The following is an 18386-nucleotide window of genomic DNA, read 5'->3' as shown; positions in this document are numbered from 1 at the left end:
TACTTTAATACTTAATGTTTATATATGTACATAGGTCTATCTCTTGCTATGCATAAATATATTACATATATACATGTCTGTACTTAGATTTCTTTTTTTAAACAATTTATTGGGGCTCATACAACTCTTATCACAGTTCATACATATACATACATCAATTGTATAAAGCACATCTGTACATTTTTTGCCCTAATCATTTTTTTTCTCCTCTTTTCTTTTTTTACATTTTATTAGGGGCTCATACAACTCTTATCACAATCCATACATATACATACATCAATTGTATAAAGCACATCCATACATTCCCTGCCCCAATGTACTTAGATTTCTATAAATGCCCTTTGCCTCCTAATTCTTTCCTCTTTTTCCTTTTACTTTCCTCTTGTCCCTCTATCATGCTCAGCCTTCATTCAGGTTTGAGTAATTCCTCTTGGCTACATTCTACTTGATCAAGCCCCACCAGTCATCCTACACCCTCCTCACCCAGTTTAGATCACTTGCTGTTCCCTTGTCCCTGGGTTAGTTGTCACCTCCCTTCCTTTCCCCGACTCCCCCTCTCCTGTGTCTCCCACTGAACTGTGGAGCCCATTGTTTTCTCCTCCAAGATCGTTTATCCTGCCTATCTTATCTAGACATGCAAAACAATAAGCACAAAAACAAAAGAAAACAAACAACAAAGAAAAGTCTATAAATAGCTTCAGGTCTGTTTGTTGACCTTTATGAGTGTTTCCCAGTGAAGTGTGATGGGGTTCCACGCCCTGGCCCTAAAGTCTATTTTTGGTATTCTTCGGGGACTTCATTGCTTGGCTCTCCTTCCTGTTCTGTTGCAGGCCCTTAGCATTTCTCCCTAGTGCGGTGGGGTTGGATCAGGCACAATTCCCGCACTGTGTCTCCAGTGTTGTCCCCCATAGTGTTATGGATTAGTGAGGGATGTTATGTCTCATGGGGCCGGCCCCATGGTCCTCTCTGAACACTGGAGGAATATCATCCTTGGGGCTTTGTGGACGAGAATGTGCTCCACTCTCTCTCCTTCCCTCTTCGTTTGCTCCTGTGTGCTCTGATCAGATGCGCCCTTCTTCCTAAGGTGTAGCTTCAGTGCTGAACTCTGCAGTGCATTCTTCTGGGGCGGGTGCGGGTTCTGCATAGCTGGGATTGAGGCCACCCTGCAGACCTCTGTTGGTTCCCTGCTTCATGCTGGTATGTCGCATTCAGGTCTTGGCGCACTGGGTTCAAGTCTGGTCTTATCTCCCTCTCTTGTGGAGATATAAACAATATCCTCCCCTTGGGTGGGTTAGTGCCCTGTCCCCCGCTACCCATGTCTCTTTGTTTTCTTTCCCCCTCCTTTTCAGTTGGTTGCCATATGATTGGTTCTGTAAGGTCTCTCTCCTGGCTAAATTCCAACCTCGGTCCTTGGCTCCACATGAGAACGAATTCACGCTGAAGCCGGGCTCGTGATCCATGTGAATTTAATGAGAGTTAAAAGAAGCTTCAGGTTTTACGCGGCACCCATAAGATTCCTTTTGACCTTGTGGCCTGGCAGAGACTGCTCAGGGTCACGCAAAGATCTCTCTCCCAAGTTTTCCTCCAAAAAACCAGACAAGCCAAAACAAGACAAGCCCCCTCTCCATCCCGGTTCCTGCCTTTTCAAGGATTCCCGGGGGAGGTGTGGTGAATGACCCCAGGTCGATCCCATTGGCAGAATTGCAATCACCTGGCCCAGGTGGGCTGCTCCAGGTGTAAAGCCCATCCGTGCCCACCTGCGGGAAAATCCAGCTTTGTCCTATGCTGGCTCTCCTGGGCATGCGTCAATGGACTTCCCAATCCCTGATGCTAGCTACCTAACAGTTCTGGCCGCTGCATAGTGCCTGGACCTCACCTCAAGAACTCGGGTAATTCTTATCCCATCAGGGGCACGGGAAAAATGTGATTGGCTAACTTGCCCGGAGCAAGGAAGTGTGTGAGGCAGGGAAGGGCTTCTATGTGGCTCACTGGATAGAGTGGGAAGAACCAAGTACGATGTTCAGAGAAGCCGAGCTTGCTGCACAAGACTTCTTTAAAGTGTTAAAAAGCAAGGATACTCATTTGAGGACTGAGGAATGCCTGACCCAAGCCATGGAATTTTCCATCACCTCCTATGTATGTGGAAGTTGGATACTGAATAAGGAAGACGAAAGAAGAATCGATCCATTTGAGTTCTGGCGCTAGTGAAGAATATTGGAAGTACCGTACCCTGTCAAACGAACCAACAAGTCTGTCTTGTAGAGTTCAGCCAGGATGGCCAGACTTGTCTCAAGTTCTTTGGACATGTCAGGAGAGACCAGTCCCTAGAGAAGGGCATCATGTTTGGTAAACTAGAGGCGCAGCCAAAAAGAACGGCCCTCAGCAAAATGGATTGACACCGAGGTTGCAACCATGGGCTCACACCAGAACAATTGCGAAGCAGGTGCAGGACGCGGCCGTGTTAGGGTCGCTAGGAGTGGTAACCCACTCGACAGTCCCTAACAGCAACGAGGGCCTGGCGTTTGCACAGCGTCCGGGTCTGGATTCTGCCTGCCCCGGGGCCTCATCCATCCTTTTAGGAACGTGGAGTGGCACGGCACGTTGGCGAGTTCAGCAGGAAAACGAAGCCAGGCACTAAAGCGCAATGCTTCGCGTCAGTCGCGTCAATGCGAGTGCTAGGAAACTGGGAATGGTGAGGATCCTGAAGCCGCCTCCCTCCCGGGAGCAAACGTGGCTGCGCAACGCACCTCCAAAGCGCACAGATCCAGGCGCACCAACTGAAGAACTGTCGCTTTAAGGAGCGAGCCCGCTCGGCGTCACGTGACCCCGGCGCCGGGTGGGTGGGGTCGGCACAGCCCAATCACGTTTGAGAGCAGCCTCCCGCAGGGGGCGGCAACCTTCCCCGGGGCCTGCCGATTGGCTGTGCTCGTGGAGGGCGGGGCCCGGCCGCGGAGAGAGGGAATTGGGAGCTGCGGACCTGCCCGGCGGGGGCCGCCTGCGTGTCGGGAGCCGTCTACGCCGCGGGGGCGCCCTCAGGTGAGCAGGCCCGCTCCGGGCCCGGGGACGCGCCTTCCGCCGCGCCTGCGTCTCCCGGGCCGTTGAGCCCGCGCGGTGGGCCCGCCCCCTTCCTTCACGTGACCGCGCCCCTTCCTCCTTCCTCCCCGCCCCCTCCGGTCGGCGACGAGCGCGGCTCTCCCGGGTCGGTTCCCACGCCTCCTGGTCCGAGCGGCGGCGGCCGGGCCTGCGCGGCGGGAGGCTTGGGCGGAGCCTGCGCTTCGTGGGTGTGTTGGGCGCGCGAGCCAGCCCCGCTGGCGCGCTGGGTTAAGCGCTGGCTGCAAACCCCAAGCTTGGCTGAGCGCTGGCTGCAAACCCCAAGCTTGGCTGTTGGGACCCACTAGCGGCGCCGCGGGAGCAAGACCTGGCAGTGGCCCTCCGTGAAGAAGGTCGCGTTGCAAAGAACCCCCGTGGGTGGGGCGCGTCTGCGTTCGGCGGGGTCCCCCTGAGTCGGGATCGACCGGTGGCAATGAGTTTGGTTTTATTTCGGCGTGTAACGTCCGATCTGGCCAGGGGTGTTGGGGGGGTAGGACTGGCTTGATGCCCTGTTTTTAGAGGAGGAAACCGGCGCTGAACCCCTCTCCGTCGGAGGGCTAGAGTAGGGGGGTCGCTGCGCCGGGCCTGCAGCAGCCCGGAGTCGGGAGCAGCGTGCGGAGGACGGGCTCACTGCTCACGGGATGCGCTGCAAGGAGCCCTCCAGCCTCTCCCTGAGCGTTGATCTCCTCGCCCGTGAGACAAGCCTGCAAACGACCGTTGCGGTGGTGTTTGATTCCTCCTCCTGGACGCCCTCGTGGCTCCGCGGGGTCTTCCCGGATCTCTTGTTCAGAAGTGGCTTCCCGGGGATTGCTTTCAGGGCAGCTCTGGGTGCACGCCCACTGCCCACCGACCCGCGCTTGGCCGCTGAGCATCTAACCAAGTGCTGCTTCTGAGAGGCGCTGAGTTGGTTGCTAGAGTCCATCCTGACTTAGGACAGAGAAAGAACCGCCCCACAAGAGATCCCCAGGCTGTTATATATATATATTTAATTTATATCTTTGTATCCTTTTACTTTTATAGTTGTTTTATTTTGTTTATATTTTTATTTTCTTTTTAAAATCACTTTATTGGGCTCATACAACTCTTACAACATTTCATCCATCAGTTGTATCACGTATATTTGTACATACGTTGTCATCGTCATTTCCAAGCCATTTTCTACTTGAGCACTTGGTATGAGCTTCTCTTTTCCCCCACCCTCCCTCCCTCGTGTGTCCTCCATCAATTATATATTGTATTATTTCTTATCTTACACTGCCCATGGTCTCCCTTCACCCACATTATCTTAATGGGCCCCTGGAATCAAAAGACGGATTGCCTTGGGCCAATTTGCTACAAAAGATCTCTCCCCAAGTGCTAAAAAAAACTTCCACAAAGATGTCACTTTCAGAGCCGAGGTGTCCCCCACCCGAGTCATGGCGTTTTCAGTTCCCACTTAGGCGGGCAGAAGCTGGATAGTGAAGGAGGGCGAGCAGAAGGGAGTCTGGTGTTGAAGAACAGGGAACAGGTCAGCAGGACGGACAAGTCTGGGAAGAAATGGAGCCAGCATGCTCCTTAGCAGCAAGGATGGGGAGACTTCATGGCACATTCTTTGAAAGTGTGGTTAGGCGGGACCCAGGAGATGGGCACCGTGCTTGGTACAGTGGAGGGGCAGGGGGAACCTGCGATGGCCCTCAGCGAGACAACCCAACACAGTGGGCTCACACATAGCCACGCTGGTGAGGATGAGGATGGTGCAGGCCTGGTTAGCGTTGGGCTGGGAATCCCCTAGCCGTTTCAGAAGCCGCCCGTCAGCGCTTTCTCCTGAGAAATGGCTGGGACTTTGCTTAGCCACTGAGTGCTTAATACTGGACTCCCCGCATTCGTTCGAAATGGACCCTCTCAGGGTAGGAGTCAAATGAGGAGGCCGGCTGAGGCGCTTCTAAGTGCTGCGTGCCCACGCTCAGGCGGGAAACCCACAGTAACCATAGCCGCTGCCCTCCCTTCTTGCAGTCTGTGGTCACCTGACCGGGCGATGTGCTGACGCCACGCTGGATGCTGGGGATGCAAAGGTGAGGACCGCGTGGAGCTTGCAGTCAGTGAGGAGGGACGCCCCTGCAGACTGAGATAAATGACCCTGGAGGCAAATACAGGGACAGCAGAGGTGTGGGATGGCTTCCCGGAGAAAGTGGCTGGCGTCTGAGCAGCTCTTGCAGAGCTGGGGTGGGCAGTTCACTCGACAAAGGGCTTGGTGAGCAGGGAGAGCAGAGGGCTCTGAATGGACGGGAACGCCGGCAGCCCTGCTGCCCTCGGAAGTGTTCTTTATCCCACTGGTGATGGCCCGTGGCAAGAGGGCCGCAGAAAGGCCAGCTGGGTTGCTGAGGACCTGGAGGCCATTAGTGACCCCAGCCGGCCTTGCCTGTGGCCCAGGGTAGGTAGCATGAACTGGAGCCACAACGCACGGGGTGTGGAGGGAGGCTTTGGAAGCCTGGGCAACCTCAGAGGCTTCTGGGCAGAGCTATCTCATGAGCTTCCCATGCTTGGTGGCTGGTGGTCATCAGCTGCAGGTTTGGGTGGCTTCTGGCTTTCTCCCAAGCTCTGTGGACTTTGAGGACAAACCAGCTTCCTTCTTTATCAGCAGAGGGCAAGTATTGAAGGCTTTTGAGCTAGGGGCTACCCGTGAAAGCGTTTTCATGACGGCTTAGTTAATACTGGTCTTGCAGGCACACTGGGAAGAGCAGGCTCCCATGAAGACCCAGGTCCAGCAGGCTCAGGGGCAAGAGGGGACAGAGCGAAGAGCTGTCCTGGTAGAAGAGAGGACTTGGGAGTAGGCTGGGGGGAATCAGGCAAGGCCAGAGGACACTGGAGGGGCCTACGGCAGAGCCAGCAAGGTGGTGGGTGTCTTCTAGGGAAGAAGCCCTGTGGGACTTGGGATCAGATGCAGAATGCAGGGCCAGGGGATTCTCGAGCAGTGGGGAAGGTGTGAGGGGGGAAGACATAGGAGTTACAGTCTCGGAAACCCACCGGAGCAGGTCTACCCCGTTCTCCAGGGTCACTGGGGCCGGCTTGGACCCGATGGCAGCGAGTTTGCTGGTTTGGGAAGGACCGAAGGCTGTGGGGTGGGGTCTGTCGTCAGGGTCAAAGTGTTTGCAGGGCAGCCTGGTCGGTTCTGGCTGGAGCAGGGAGGAGGGATTGTATGGTGTTGAAGACGCTGCTGTCTCCATTGGTGTGGGTGTATTGGGTGTGTGTGTGTGTGTGTGTGTGTGTGTGTGTGTGTTCTAGTCCTTGAAGTTCTCCTACATCATCTCCCTGTGTCTGGAGAGCAGCCCTGAGGTGGGGGGTGGGTTGGAAGCCTTGGCCCAGACTTAGGACACTGGGGCTCCCACAGATGGAGGAGGACATAGGGCAGGTTCACAAGGTGACTGGTGAAGGTGGGGGGCCGAACTCGGGGAACACCAGGGCCAGGCCTTTTCTCTCGAATCAGGGCCTGCTGGCCAGCTGGCTTTCAGCTCTGGGCCCCGCGCCCTCTGCTCCAGGGGGAGTCGAGCCTTCTGGGCTTGTCAAGCTTTCCCTCTCCCTCCCAGCACCGTCGGGGCCATGTCGGAGCGGGAAGAGCGGCGGTTTGTGGAGATTCCCCGGGAGTCCATCCGGCTCATGGCAGAGAGCACGGGCCTCGAGCTGAGTGACGAGGTGGCTGCCCTGCTGGCGGAGGATGTGTGCTACCGCCTCCGAGAGGCCACGCAGGTACAGCTCCGCCAGCCTCCGGGGAGCCCTGGCACCAAGATCGGTCTTTGTGCCAATCACCTCCCACCCTGGTTCACTCAGCGGTTTACGGCGCGCCGCCTCTGTCTTTGAGGGAGCCCACGGGAAACAAGCGTGAGGCAGAGGCGTTTCCTGCATGCCTGCCTCCACCAGTTCCTCTGCTGCCCCTGTTCTCAGGGCCCCTCCCAGCAGCCCCTGGCAGGCCAGGGAGGTGCACGTTCCTGTCTGCTGATGAGAAGCAGAGGCTGTTGGTGCTGGGATAGTGGCAGCCTGCGCCTGGCCTGCTCCCTGCCCGCGGACTCACTCGGTCTTGTCTGGTCTCTCCTCCCCTCTCAGAATAGCTCCCAGTTCATGAAGCACACCCGGCGGCGGAAGCTGACAGTTGAGGACTTCAACAGGGCCCTGAGGTGGAGCAGTGTGGAGGTGAGTGGGGCTGGCACAGGACTTCCCAGGGGCAGCAGGGCGGGGTGCTGCGGGGCAGGACAGGGCGGGGCAGGCGCTCAGTTGGCCCAGAGGGCCACAAGAGTTAGGAGGTTAGGGACAGCTACCTGAAGAGGGGCTTTTCTCAGGGAGGCCGCTGACCAAAGCTGTTTTGGGGGAGGGGGGGGAGGCAGGCCAACAGCCTAGGGTGGGACAAGACAGAAGCCCTACTGTGGTGTCAGGAGGGACCCTTTTGTCCCCAGACCCGACACACCTGGCTGCACCAGCCACATTCCCAGCGGTGACCCCGACCCCCTACCTCAGGACCTCCAGAAGCCCCTTAAGCACAGCAGCCCAGCCTGTGGGCTCCTGGGCTTCAGGCTGCCCTCCTCCTCCTTTCCCCTCAGGCTGTTTGTGGCTACGGATCCCAGGAGGCCCTGCCCCTGCGCCCAGCCAGGGAGGGTGAGCTCTCCTTCCCTGAAGACCGAGAGGTGAACCTGGTGGAGCTGGCCCTGACCCCCAGCATCCCTATAGGCTGTGCGGAGACAGCCGTGAGAGGTAGCTGCCAGGCCAAGGGAGTGGTGGTACAGAGAGTGGCCGTGGGCTGGCGGGCGGTGGGGCAGGACCTCCTGGGACTAGACTTGGGGGGATGGGTGGTGCTTCCAGGGGCAGGACCCCAGGCTGACCCCTCTTCTCTGCTCTGGTCAGTTCACGTCTCCTATCTGGATGGCAAAGGGAACCTGGCGCCTCAGGGATCAGGTAAGAGGCCAAGCGGGGATGCATCCTCACCTGCCCTGGTGGCGCTGTCCAGCTAACCACACGATCGGTGCTTCAGATCCATCAGAGATGAAGCTCTCTGCTCCTGTGAAGAGTTAGTCTCAGAGAACAAGCGGGGGGGTGGGGGGGGTGGGCAGTGCTGAAAGCCGGAACCCCAGGAGCCCTGGTGGCTAGGTGTTTGTCGGGGAAAAGCTGACAGTGGGGCCCACGAGCCCATCTGGGAGGAAGATGTGACCCTCGGCTTCCACAGTGTGTTGTGAGGTGCTGTCTAGTTGGTTTCCACCCAGCGACCTCATGCACCACAGGAGGAAACCCTGCTCAGGCCCGCACCGTCCGTCCTCCGCATAGTTTGCGGCCTGGGAAACCCCAGGGGCCAGCGCTACTCAGCACTGTGAGGTCGCTGTTAGAATTGGCCTGCTGGCAAGGAACAGTGGTGTCTGCCCTGTGCCTGCCCAGGGCCCTCGGTGTCAGAGATGGGCACCCAGACCTGTAACTAATCATGGAGCAGGGTGTAGAGGCCGGACCTGAAGTCCCGGCAGCCAGTTGAGGACTCGCTCCAGGGAAGGCTGAGTCTAGCCTGTGGGAATGGGGATCACAGGGGAGGCGGGGCGAGGCCCCCTCTTCCAATCCCGCCCATCTCAGCCCACCCTGTCGCAGTGCCCAGCGCCGTGTCCTCCCTAACGGATGATCTTCTCAAGTACTATCAGCAAGTGACTTGGGCCGTGCTGGGAGATGACCCTCAGCTGATGAAGGTGAGCGGGGCCAGCTTCCACAGTCCACACGTGACCGACTGGTTGTTGGGGGAAAACCCTCCTTCCCATCCCGACACCCCTTCCTTCGTGCTCCAGCAGGAACTGGGCCCCCTGGGGAGTGGACTGCGCAGCAGTCTCTGGGACAGGACCGATCCTCGAGCCCCCACATCTCTGGTCTGGAGCCAGGCGGGTGGAGACAGTGTGGCTTCTGCTGGCCTAGACTGGGAAGGAGAGGGAGTCAGCCAGGATGGGTCTCAGACCAGCCCCTGCAGTGGGCCTCAGCAGGACTGCCGGGTAGCCCCTGGACTGTGCCCTTCTGCCCAGGGTCAGATGAGGTCTGGCCGGGTGGTTGGCTCTTTTTGGTTGCAGGTTTGTCCTCTCCTCCCCTCACATGGCTCACTGCTGCCGCCTTGGCAAGAGGCAGCGTGCCGCTGCTGTCCAATGTTCCTGCCTTTGAAACTTGCCTCCTGTCCCCAGTCAGGGGGGCGTCTGGGTCTAGGGCCAGGCGCTGGGAGCGGAGCCTTTCCTCACCAGCCTGAGCTCTGCCTCAAGGTGGCGTGGCGTGGAGTCTTTACCCTGAGAGTTGGGGGCAGTTCGTCAGTGGTGGAGCTTCAGACCCAAGATGGTCATACTCTGTTACTTTTCTTGTCAGTTTTTCTGTGTATAAAAGTAACACTAGCTGTCGGCTGCCGCCTGGTCCGTTCTGACACAGGGTGGCTTCTTGTACAAGGGAAGGACGGACAACTGTCCGGGCCTGTGTCCACTGCTGCCTATGGTTGCAGCCACTGTGGCAGGCCAGCTTGGTGAGGTCTTCCTTTTTTACGGTAGTCATTGGCATATAATGCACATCTCCTACCAGGCATGTCTCCCACCAGACACATCTCCTACCTGCACATCTCCCACCTGCACATCTCCCACCTGCACATCTCCCTGCACATCTCCCACCTGCACATCTCCCACCAGCACATCTCCCACCTGCACATCTCCCACCAGCACATCTCCTACCTGCACATCTCCCTGCACATCGCCCATCTGCACATCTACCTGCACATCTCCCACCTGCACATCTCCCTGCACATCTCCCACCTGCACATCTACCTGCACATCTCCCACCTGCACATCTCCCACCTGCACGTCTCCCACCTGCACGTCTCCCACCTGCACGTCTCCCACCTGCACATCTCCCACCTGCACATCTCCCTGCACATCTCCCACCTGCACATCTACCTGCACGTCTCCCACCTGCACATCTACCTGCACGTCTCCCACCTGCACATCAACAGTTGTACAGTCACCACCACCGTCGCCTTAGATCGTTGTCTTCATTCTTGTGGTGTTGCTTTTTCCCGCTGCTCCTCTGCTTTACCTCTTGCCTGATGGCCCCTGTCCGGACTGTCCACGGACTGGTCCTTCCTGACAGCCTGTCCAGACACTTCAGTTCGTGTGAAGTCTCGTTATCCTGGCTCTACGACGTATTCTGGCCATCCTGCCCCCGAGACAGTGCTGGCAGTCTCCACAGCATATTCAGCACATACAAGGGGCTTCAAAAACTCCATGATCTTCTCCTCAGTTTTCCTCAGGGTCCCTCTGAAGCCCCACCGTGTATGTAAAACACTTGGGAGTGTCTGTAGGAGGTGTGTGTTCGCATCTGTGGTGCCTGACTTCCTCTCTCAGAGCAGAACGTTCCACGGGGTTTTCTGGGCTCAGACTACACCAGCAGGGTGCCAGGCCTTTCCTGCGTGGAGCTGTGGGGCTGGGCTCTAGCCGCCAGCCTGTAACGTAATGATTGCCATTTGCCTGTACGCCTGGGGCCCCTTAGCAGAGATGCACATCTATTTATTTATTTATTTTTAAGAAATGCACATTTATAACAACAATGCAACAAGTCGAAAGGGAGACTTTCCTATAGAACTACCAACACCCCCCCCCCACCTTATTTATAAACTAAAATGCATTTTAACCCAAACCAAACCCCTGCCAGCAGGTTGATTCCGACTCACTGACTCCATAGCACACAGGAGACCTGCACCCTAGGATTAGGAGGCTGCAGATTTTTTTTCCCTTGCTTTAAAAAAATTTTTTTAAAATATTTTATTAGGGGCTCATACAACTCTTATCACAATCCATACATATACATACATCAATTGTATAAAGCACATCCATACATTCTTTGCCCTAATAATTTTCAAAGCATTTGCTCTCCACTTAAGCCCTTTGCATCAGGTCCTCTTTTTTTCCCCCTCCCTCTCCGCTCCCCCTCCCTCATGAGCCCTTGATAATTTATAGATTGTTATTTTGTCATATCTTGTCCTATCCGGAGTCTCCCTTCACCCCCTTCTCTGCCGTCTTGTCTCCCAGGGAGGAGGTCACATGTGGATCCTTGTAATCAGTACCCCTTTTCCAGCCCACTCACCCTCCACTCTCCCAACATCGCCCCTCACACCCCTAGTCCTGAAGGTATCATCCACCATGGATTCCCTGTGCCTCCAGCTCCCGTATGCACCAGTGTACAACCTCTGCCCTATCCAGTCCTGCAAGGTAGAATTCGGATCATGGTAGTTGTGGGGAGGAAGCATTTAGGATCTGGAGGAAAGCTGTGTTCTTCACATGATGTCTTTCTTAACAAGGTGAAAGCAAACAACAGTGAGCCAGTGGAAGATGCCATCACCAATTATCCCCTCACCCATAACAAACTCAGAGTGAAATCCAAGGTCAAAAAGGGTGCTCATTTGTTTTTCTGATGTAAGGGAGATAGTGCATTTGGAGTCCCACCTGGCCAGACTGAAATCAAGCTTCTCTTTAGAGGTTCTGAAATGATTGCATAATAGTGTTTGACAAAAAGGCCTGATGTGTGGCAGAAGGGAGACTGGTTTTGCCACCACAACAATGCACCTGCTCACGCAGCCATCTCAGTGCGCCAGTTTTTGGAAACAACAGCGTGCCTCTTGCTGCATGTACCTTACTCACCTGACCTCACTCCATGGGACTTCTTTTTGTTTCCGGGAATGAAGAGGGACATGAAAGGACAGTGATTTGACAATGCAGAAGAGGTGAGAAAAAAAATGAGATGCCGTCAGCCACCCCAACAGATGAATTTGAGAAATGTTTCCAAGGATGGGATCACAGATCTGACAAGAGTATCAAGTCTAATGGAGAATATGAGTACATAGCTTTGAAAAAATGTGTGTCGGGGGTACCCCCTTGGATGTAACAAGATGGGTGGGTCTTGGAGTTAAGAAGGTGGCCTAACTCTGGTTGTCGCTGAGTGGGCTTGAGCCTCAGTGTCCCTGAGCTCTTCTCCAGGGGCACAGTCTATGATCCTGCTCAGAAAGAGTGCGCCCTTGTGAGGGTGGGAGGGACAAGGGGTCTGACTGCTCTCAGTGGAGGGACACAACCCACAGGCAGTTGCCCTTGAAGCATGTAGAGTGGCAGCCATGTGCTTGCCCGGCTGGTATTATTACTGGGGAGGGGTCCATCGTGGGGAATAACTTTTACTTCAGAAAATGTAACCGGCAGCATCTCAAACTTACTACCGTGAAGCCCCAGCTTCCCAGCCTCCTTACAGTACGAGCACAGAGAATTTGTTGCATACACTCTCTTCCCAGTTCCGTTTTCCACAGATCCCGAGGAATGGCGGTGTCACTGAGGGAAAATAGTAGACCGAGCACGCAGTGTGCTCACCTTTCCAGGAATCAGGAAAAAGAAAGAGCTCGAATGGGTTCTTCCACAGGCTTATATAGTCCTGAGACACGCAAGCCCTGTCAATCCCACATGGAACAGGGTGGGCAGCGTCTTAACCTTAGATATCCCTGAGCTCGGGGGTTGAAGGTGTTAGTAGCCCACGACCAGGCTCGGGGCAGGCAGAGGTCCACTGCTCCTGCAGAGGAGCACAGTAGGATTTGTATGTTCTTAGGTGCAGATGGCCTTCAGGCTGCAGAGCGAGCCCCCATGTGCTCCTACAATGGGGAGATATCGTGGGGTGATTTTCAGTCCGCAGAATGTGACTAAGAGTCAACTCTAACTCACAAATCTGAAGAACCTTCCTCTACCAGAGTGGGCCTTCCAAACTCAGTTTCCAGCGTAGAGAATTTGGCTGCATACATTCTCTCCGTGGTCCTCAGTTTCCCATATGGGTAGACAGTCCCTGAAGCCGGGCCCTTCCTTCACAGATCGCTCTTCAAGACCTGCAGACCAACTCCAAGATCGCCGCACTGCTGCCCTACTTTGTGTACGTGGTCAGCGGGGTAAGTGGCTGCCTTAGGGGGGGCAGGGAAGGGTTTGTGAGGGCAGGAGCCCAGCAGTCTGCCTGGCCAAGGCCTCGGAGGAACAGCTCCTGCCCACAGCTTCGCACCCCTCAGTGCAGAACTTCTACCCACAGGTGAAATCTGTGAGCCATGACCTGGAGCAGCTGCACCGGCTTCTGCAGGTGGCCCGGAGCCTCGTTCGGAATCCACACCTCTGCTTGGGGCCCTACGTGCGCTCCCTGGTGGGCAGTGTCCTCTACTGTGTCCTGGAGCCACTAGCCGCTTCGATCAACCCCCTGAATGACCACTGGACTCTGCGTGACGGGGCTGCCCTCCTACTCAGCCACATCTTCTGGTAGCCGCTGGCCTGGGGCTGAACCAGGGCAGACTGGTTGCAGTGGGGGGGGGGGCGCTGGAGTGAGGCCTCCAGGATTGAGGCTGGGTGCCCAGAAGGCAGGAAACCCCTCTCTGCACCTCAGACTCTCCAACTGGTGCTGCGGGCTGGGTTTCTGCAGCCAGTCATTCTGGGGCAGACAGCCTCTTCCACTTAGCCCCGCCCCTGAGTGACTGCTCCTCCCACAGGACCCATGGCGACCTCGTCAGTGGCCTCTACCAGCAGATCCTGCTCTCCCTGCAGAAGGTGCTGGCCGACCCAGTGCGCCCACTCTGCTCCCACTATGGGGCCGTGGTGGGGCTGCACGCCCTGGGCTGGAAGGTGGGTGTGCCCCTCCGGTCATGTCCGTAGTTCCTTCATCACGAGCACAGGACGCGCTTGCTCCCACGCTTGGGGCCCAGGAACAACTTGGCTTTCTCTGTAGGAACCTATTCCCCCCCCTCTCTCCCCTCCCTCATGAACCCTTGATAATTTATAAATTATTTTGTCATATCTTATACTGTCCGAAGTCTCCCTTCACCCACTTTTCTGTTGTCCGTCCCCCAGGGAGGTTATATGTAGATCCCTGTAATCGGTTCGCGAAGCTTTTTTGCTGTTTGTAAAGATTATCTGAGAGTTCAGTTGATGAGATGGCAGTCCACTTGAGTTTGGGTGAGGCAATCAGATGATGTGCTTGTGAATAAATACAGCAGGCCACACACCTGGACTTGGCCCCTTTGGGGACCTGGGGTACATGCTGCTCGCTGCTGCCAAGAGTTTAATTGGAATGATAGGGATTTTATTAGATCCGTTTCGGAGAGAACGGATGTCAATATTTCAAGCCTCATTTTTTTAGGTCTTAGCTGTCTTCCCCGCCCAGGAGAACCTTCCTCCTGGAGTCTTCCTCCTCTTTGATTCTGCAGTAACGGTGTCTCCTGATCACGCTCTTGGATCTTGTTGGTTTTCAGAAAGGCAGTTGACTTTTGTCTGTTATTCTTAGATCCAGCTACTTTGCGATCTTCCTTAACAAATAACATTTGCATTTCTGAGTTTTTAACAGATGACCCTAAGACATACAAATACAGACAGGTCTATTTTTCCTCTTCTCTGACCTACTGCCTCACCCCTCACCCCCAGCGAGGGCTACTTGGATATGATAGCAGGACAATGATGTCACCTCCCTTTGTAGACGTGCTGGTGGCCTGCCTCACAGATGGCCGTCGGCAGGCAGAGTAAGAACTTGTGTCACCTTGTGTGCTTCATTCATTGACTATCAAATGAACTTTTGAATTTGAGGTTTCATTTAACGTGGTTAATCACACCTGTGTAGAGAGTACCTGGCTTTACATTTGTAGGGAAAATTCAACTTGCTCTGTTGCTGTATTATTTTTAGAAGCGGTGAGCTTTTATTAGGATAAATGTATCTTTAATAAGTGGTTGGGGTTTTCTGAAAGCTTTGAAAGAAGTGAAGCCAATTATCAGTAAATGTTCTCCCCTTACGCAATCCATGTTTGGCTTCAGTAGCAGGCTTACGCTGGCCTGCCTAGGGCGGGGCGACTGGCACTTTCCACGTGGAGCTGGTCTTCAGAGCAGCGTCTGTAGACCTGACATAACTGTGGCCTGTTTCCTTTGGGGCTAGATTTGTAACTTCTAGTTCAGCAGCTTTGTAGCTACTGTTTCATTACTTTGTAACTACTTTGTAATTACTTTGTAACTACTGTTACCATGTCTCCCCAGTTTATCCTCTCTCTGAGTCAGCAGTTACATTTTCCTAGGGCTGTATCCTTGTTGAGAACCTAGTCCACTGCTTCGGGGCCAGGTTTGAGTAAGCTCTGTGCCTGTTCTCCCCTAAATTCATCACGGGAATTAAAGTTACCTACTTAGGGGCCAGGTGTAGGCGGTGTCTCTGTCCACAGCTAAGTGGGACTGTACTGGCCTCTGGGGTGCATAGGGTAGCAGTGTGCTCCCTTAATCCTTGGCCTCCCCATCACGGAGAGTGAGCCCGTCTTTGTGCCCTACCTTATGTTCAGTCTTTGGCAAAGGGCCCAAGTTGCGCTGGCATCAATTCCCACTGGTTACTGGTGCCGGGAGCTCCGCAGGGTCAATATTCCTTCCTTCCCTCCCTTCCAGGCAGTGGAACGGGTCCTGTACCCTCATTTGTCCACCTACTGGACAAACCTCCAGGCAGTGTTGGACGACTACTCAGTGTCCAATGCCCAAGTAAAGGCAGATGGGCACAAAGTCTATGGAGCCATTCTGGTGAGTGCCACCCACCCCACCCCCACCCCGACTCCGCGGGCTCCTGGCGCGCTTGGAGACCCTCTTTGCACCGCTCTTGCAGGTGGCCGTGGAGAGACTGCTGAAGATGAAGGCTGCCGAGGCCAGCAGGGGCGGCCTGGCGGGCAGGGGGGGCCGCTGCCCCGACGACCTGCCCTGGGACAGCCTCCTCCTGCAGGAGCCGCCCTCGGGCGCCACGGCGGAGCCCGGCTTTGGGGTGGGCCTCCTGCTGCCACCCGGCAGCGCGGGGCCGGAGGAGGCATCCCAGTCGGTGACCCTGGCGGACACCTATCGAGAACTCTACGCCTTCTTTGGCGACAGCTTGGCCACCCGCTTTGGCACTGGCCAGCCCGCGCCCAGCGCCCCGCGGCCACCCGGGGACAAGAAGGAGCCGGCGGCCGCCCCGGACTCGGTGCGGAAGATGCCGCAGCTGACGGCCAGCGCCATGGTCAGCCCGCAGGGCGACGAGAGCCCCCGGGGCGCGGGCGGAGGGCCCCCGTCGGCCTCGGCGCCCTGCGCCCCCGCCGAGAACCGGCCGCTGCCGCGCGTGCACCGGGCGCGGGGGGCGCCCAGGCAGCAGGGCCCGGGCGCCGGTCCCCGGGACGTCTTCCAGAAGAGCCGCTTCGCCCCGCGCTGCGCGCCCTACTTCCGCTTCCTGATCGCCGGGCGGCAGACGGGCCGGCGCTGCCGCGGGCGCCTCTTCCAGACGGCCTTCCCCGCGCCGCCGGGCCCGGGCCCGGCCTCGCGCTACGTGCAGAAGCTGCCCATGATCGGCCGCACGGCCCGCCCGGCGCGCCGCTGGGCGCTCGCCGACTACTCGCTCTACCTGCCGCTCTGAGCCCCGCCCGCTCGCCCCGCCCCGGAAGTGGCGTCGCCGCGCCGGAGGGCGGGGCCTGCGCGGCGCCGCTTCCTGGTCCTGGGAGGCCATGGCGCTCTCCTGGCCGCAGCGCGCCGAGCTGGCGCTCTTCGCCGCCGCCTTCCTGTGCGGGGCCGTGGCGGCCGCGGCGCTGACCCGGACCCAGGTGCGGGGACGGGGCGGGCGGGCTGGGGCGCCGGTCTCTTGCCGGGAGCGCTGCCTCCTCGCTCTCCAGACGCCTCGCCTACTTCCTTCGGATGGGAAACCCTTGCCTTGCGCCCAGGAGAAAGTGTCGTGCAGTGGCGATGTTGCGGGGCGTGCCCCCGCCAGGCCATCTTGTTAATAAACATGTTGTCATGCACGCATGGAGTCATTTCATCCATGTCATAGGCGCTGCTAGACCTGTTTCCGACTGGAAAACAAACCTCAGAGACGATATTGCTCAGGGCCAGGGTTTATGGTTTTATCTGTGGTCCCTGCAAACTTGTATCCCCTCTACACAGAGCCACCTGACCCAGAGCTGAGAGCACCCCTGATTGCAGGGGGTGGCCCTGGCCTAGGTGATCCTCACCAGCTGCGGCGGGCCTGCACTGAGCTCAAGTCGGGTCTCAGCCTCCTCTTCCCGCAGGGCTCCTTCGGCGGCAGCTGCCCCCTGTACGGCGTGGCCACCCAGAATGGCTCCTCGTTGGCCTTAGCGCATCCTTCGGCCCCATCCCTCTGTTACTTTGTGGCAGGGGCCTCTGGCCTCCTGGCCCTCTACTGCCTCCTGCTTCTGCTCTTCTGGGTCTACAGCAGCTGCATCGAGGACTCCCGCAGGTGACTGGCTCGCTCTGAGGGGTGGGGTGAGTGAGGTGGGAAGAGGCCCATCTCAACCCCATGCCCTCTCCCCCCAACCCCTCTTCCCCAGAGGCCGCATGGGGCTCCGCTTCTCATTGGCCTTCTCAGTCGTGGCCATCTTCCTGATCTTGGTGTCGGCTTGTATTCTCCGGTTTGGCACCAGTTCTCTTTGCAACTCCATTGTCTCCCTGAAGATTGTAGCTAGGTAACAGGAGGTGGGGTGTGGGCATCCTGCCCGGGACTCCCCGCCGCCTCTCCTATGCAGGGGCGGAGGGGCAGGGGCAGTGCTGTAGCATGTACTTCCATTGCTTAGGGGCCTATAAACTCATCCTTCCCCCTGCCCTTCCCTTTCTTATTAACTGACTCTTTGGCCTCACAGCTGCCAGGAAGCCCAGAAAATCTCATGGACACCCCCTGGAACCGCCTTGCAGTTTTACTCCAATCTACATAATGCTGAAGTGAGACCCTGGGACATGAAAGCCCTAGTGGGGATGGAGACCGCCCTAAGCGAGCTGAAAGGATGCTAGCTTACCAGGCACTGCAGTGGATGGGTGGTGGGAAGGGCTGGTGGGAGGGGCCTTCGCTCCTCACTCCCCACGTTTTACCCCCTTCCCCCCCCCTCCCCCCAGGTCTCCTCTTGGGTGAACCTGGTGCTGTGGTGTGTGGTCCTGGTGCTCCAAGGCCTGCAGTGGAAGCTGGAAGCCACCCCATTCCGGCCTCTGGAGAAGGGGGACCCCGAGTGGAGCTCTGAGACGGACGCTCTCTTTGGGAGTCACCTTCCTCACTCCTGAAGTGTGACTGGCACTCCTTGCCGGTGAAGACCCAGGACCCAAGCGCCTCTCGTCCGCTTTGCTTTCCCCTCACCCGCACTGTGCCAGGAGCCTGGGTTCCTCCGGAGGGAAGCAGATACCTCTTTGCCCTTGGCCGTTTGTGTACCACAATATAGGACTTTTTCTTCCGTCGTGGTCGTGCCCACTTGCTGGTGATAACCGCTCGGGGGGCAGGAAGGATGGTGTGAT

The 18386-nt window shown here is 56.8% G+C and overlaps 2 protein-coding genes across 5 annotated transcripts; both read left to right on the top strand.

Moving 5' to 3' along the window:
• The first annotated feature begins 2950 nt into the window (after positions 1-2950).
• Positions 2951-16579, top strand: TAF6L (TATA-box binding protein associated factor 6 like). 3 transcript variants are annotated; one of them, XM_075545575.1, is made up of 12 exons: positions 2951-3036; positions 5083-5141; positions 6654-6813; positions 7168-7254; positions 7659-7809; positions 7960-8010; positions 8671-8780; positions 12950-13024; positions 13159-13379; positions 13607-13739; positions 15528-15656; positions 15739-16579. In XM_075545575.1, the coding sequence occupies exons 2-12, from the start codon at positions 5125-5127 to the stop codon at positions 16510-16512; spliced, it is 1908 nt and encodes a 635-aa protein (XP_075401690.1). In that variant the 5' UTR covers positions 2951-3036; positions 5083-5124; the 3' UTR covers positions 16513-16579. The 3 variants fall into 3 exon arrangements, with proteins under 3 accessions (XP_075401690.1, XP_075401692.1, XP_075401691.1); XM_075545577.1 differs by having other exon boundaries at positions 8686-8780; positions 15739-16578; XM_075545576.1 differs by lacking the exon at positions 2951-3036 and adding an exon at positions 3136-3443.
• TMEM179B (transmembrane protein 179B) lies at positions 16559-18329 on the top strand. Of its 2 annotated transcripts, none has more exons than XM_075545580.1 (5): positions 16559-16696; positions 17159-17346; positions 17438-17572; positions 17747-17902; positions 17997-18129. In XM_075545580.1, the coding sequence occupies exons 1-4, from the start codon at positions 16601-16603 to the stop codon at positions 17892-17894; spliced, it is 567 nt and encodes a 188-aa protein (XP_075401695.1). In that variant the 5' UTR covers positions 16559-16600; the 3' UTR covers positions 17895-17902; positions 17997-18129. The 2 variants fall into 2 exon arrangements, with proteins under 2 accessions (XP_075401695.1, XP_075401694.1); XM_075545579.1 differs by having other exon boundaries at positions 16560-16696; positions 17747-17825; positions 17997-18329.
• The last annotated feature ends 57 nt before the right edge of the window (positions 18330-18386 follow it).

This window comes from Tenrec ecaudatus, chromosome 4 (genome assembly GCF_050624435.1).
Source record: "Tenrec ecaudatus isolate mTenEca1 chromosome 4, mTenEca1.hap1, whole genome shotgun sequence".
In the NCBI taxonomy this organism is placed as follows: Eukaryota; Metazoa; Chordata; class Mammalia; order Afrosoricida; family Tenrecidae; genus Tenrec; species Tenrec ecaudatus.
The sequence above is the reverse complement of the archived record's forward strand: the minus strand, read 5'-3'. Positions and strand labels throughout refer to the sequence as shown.

Excerpts from the sequence above, each read along its gene's own strand:
- TMEM179B (XM_075545579.1), top strand. The coding sequence starts at position 16,601 with ATGGCGCTCTCCTGGCCGCAGCGCGCCGAGCTGGCGCTCTTCGCCGCC. Across the intron at positions 16,697-17,158 it reads CGGCGCTGACCCGGACCCAG|GGCTCCTTCGGCGGCAGCTG; the intron begins GTGCGGGGACGG and ends CTCTTCCCGCAG. Across the intron at positions 17,573-17,746 it reads TCCCTGAAGATTGTAGCTAG|CTGCCAGGAAGCCCAGAAAA; the intron begins GTAACAGGAGGT and ends TTGGCCTCACAG.
- TAF6L (XM_075545575.1), top strand. Across the intron at positions 7,810-7,959 it reads TGCGGAGACAGCCGTGAGAG|TTCACGTCTCCTATCTGGAT; the intron begins GTAGCTGCCAGG and ends TGCTCTGGTCAG. Across the intron at positions 15,657-15,738 it reads AAGTCTATGGAGCCATTCTG|GTGGCCGTGGAGAGACTGCT; the intron begins GTGAGTGCCACC and ends CCGCTCTTGCAG.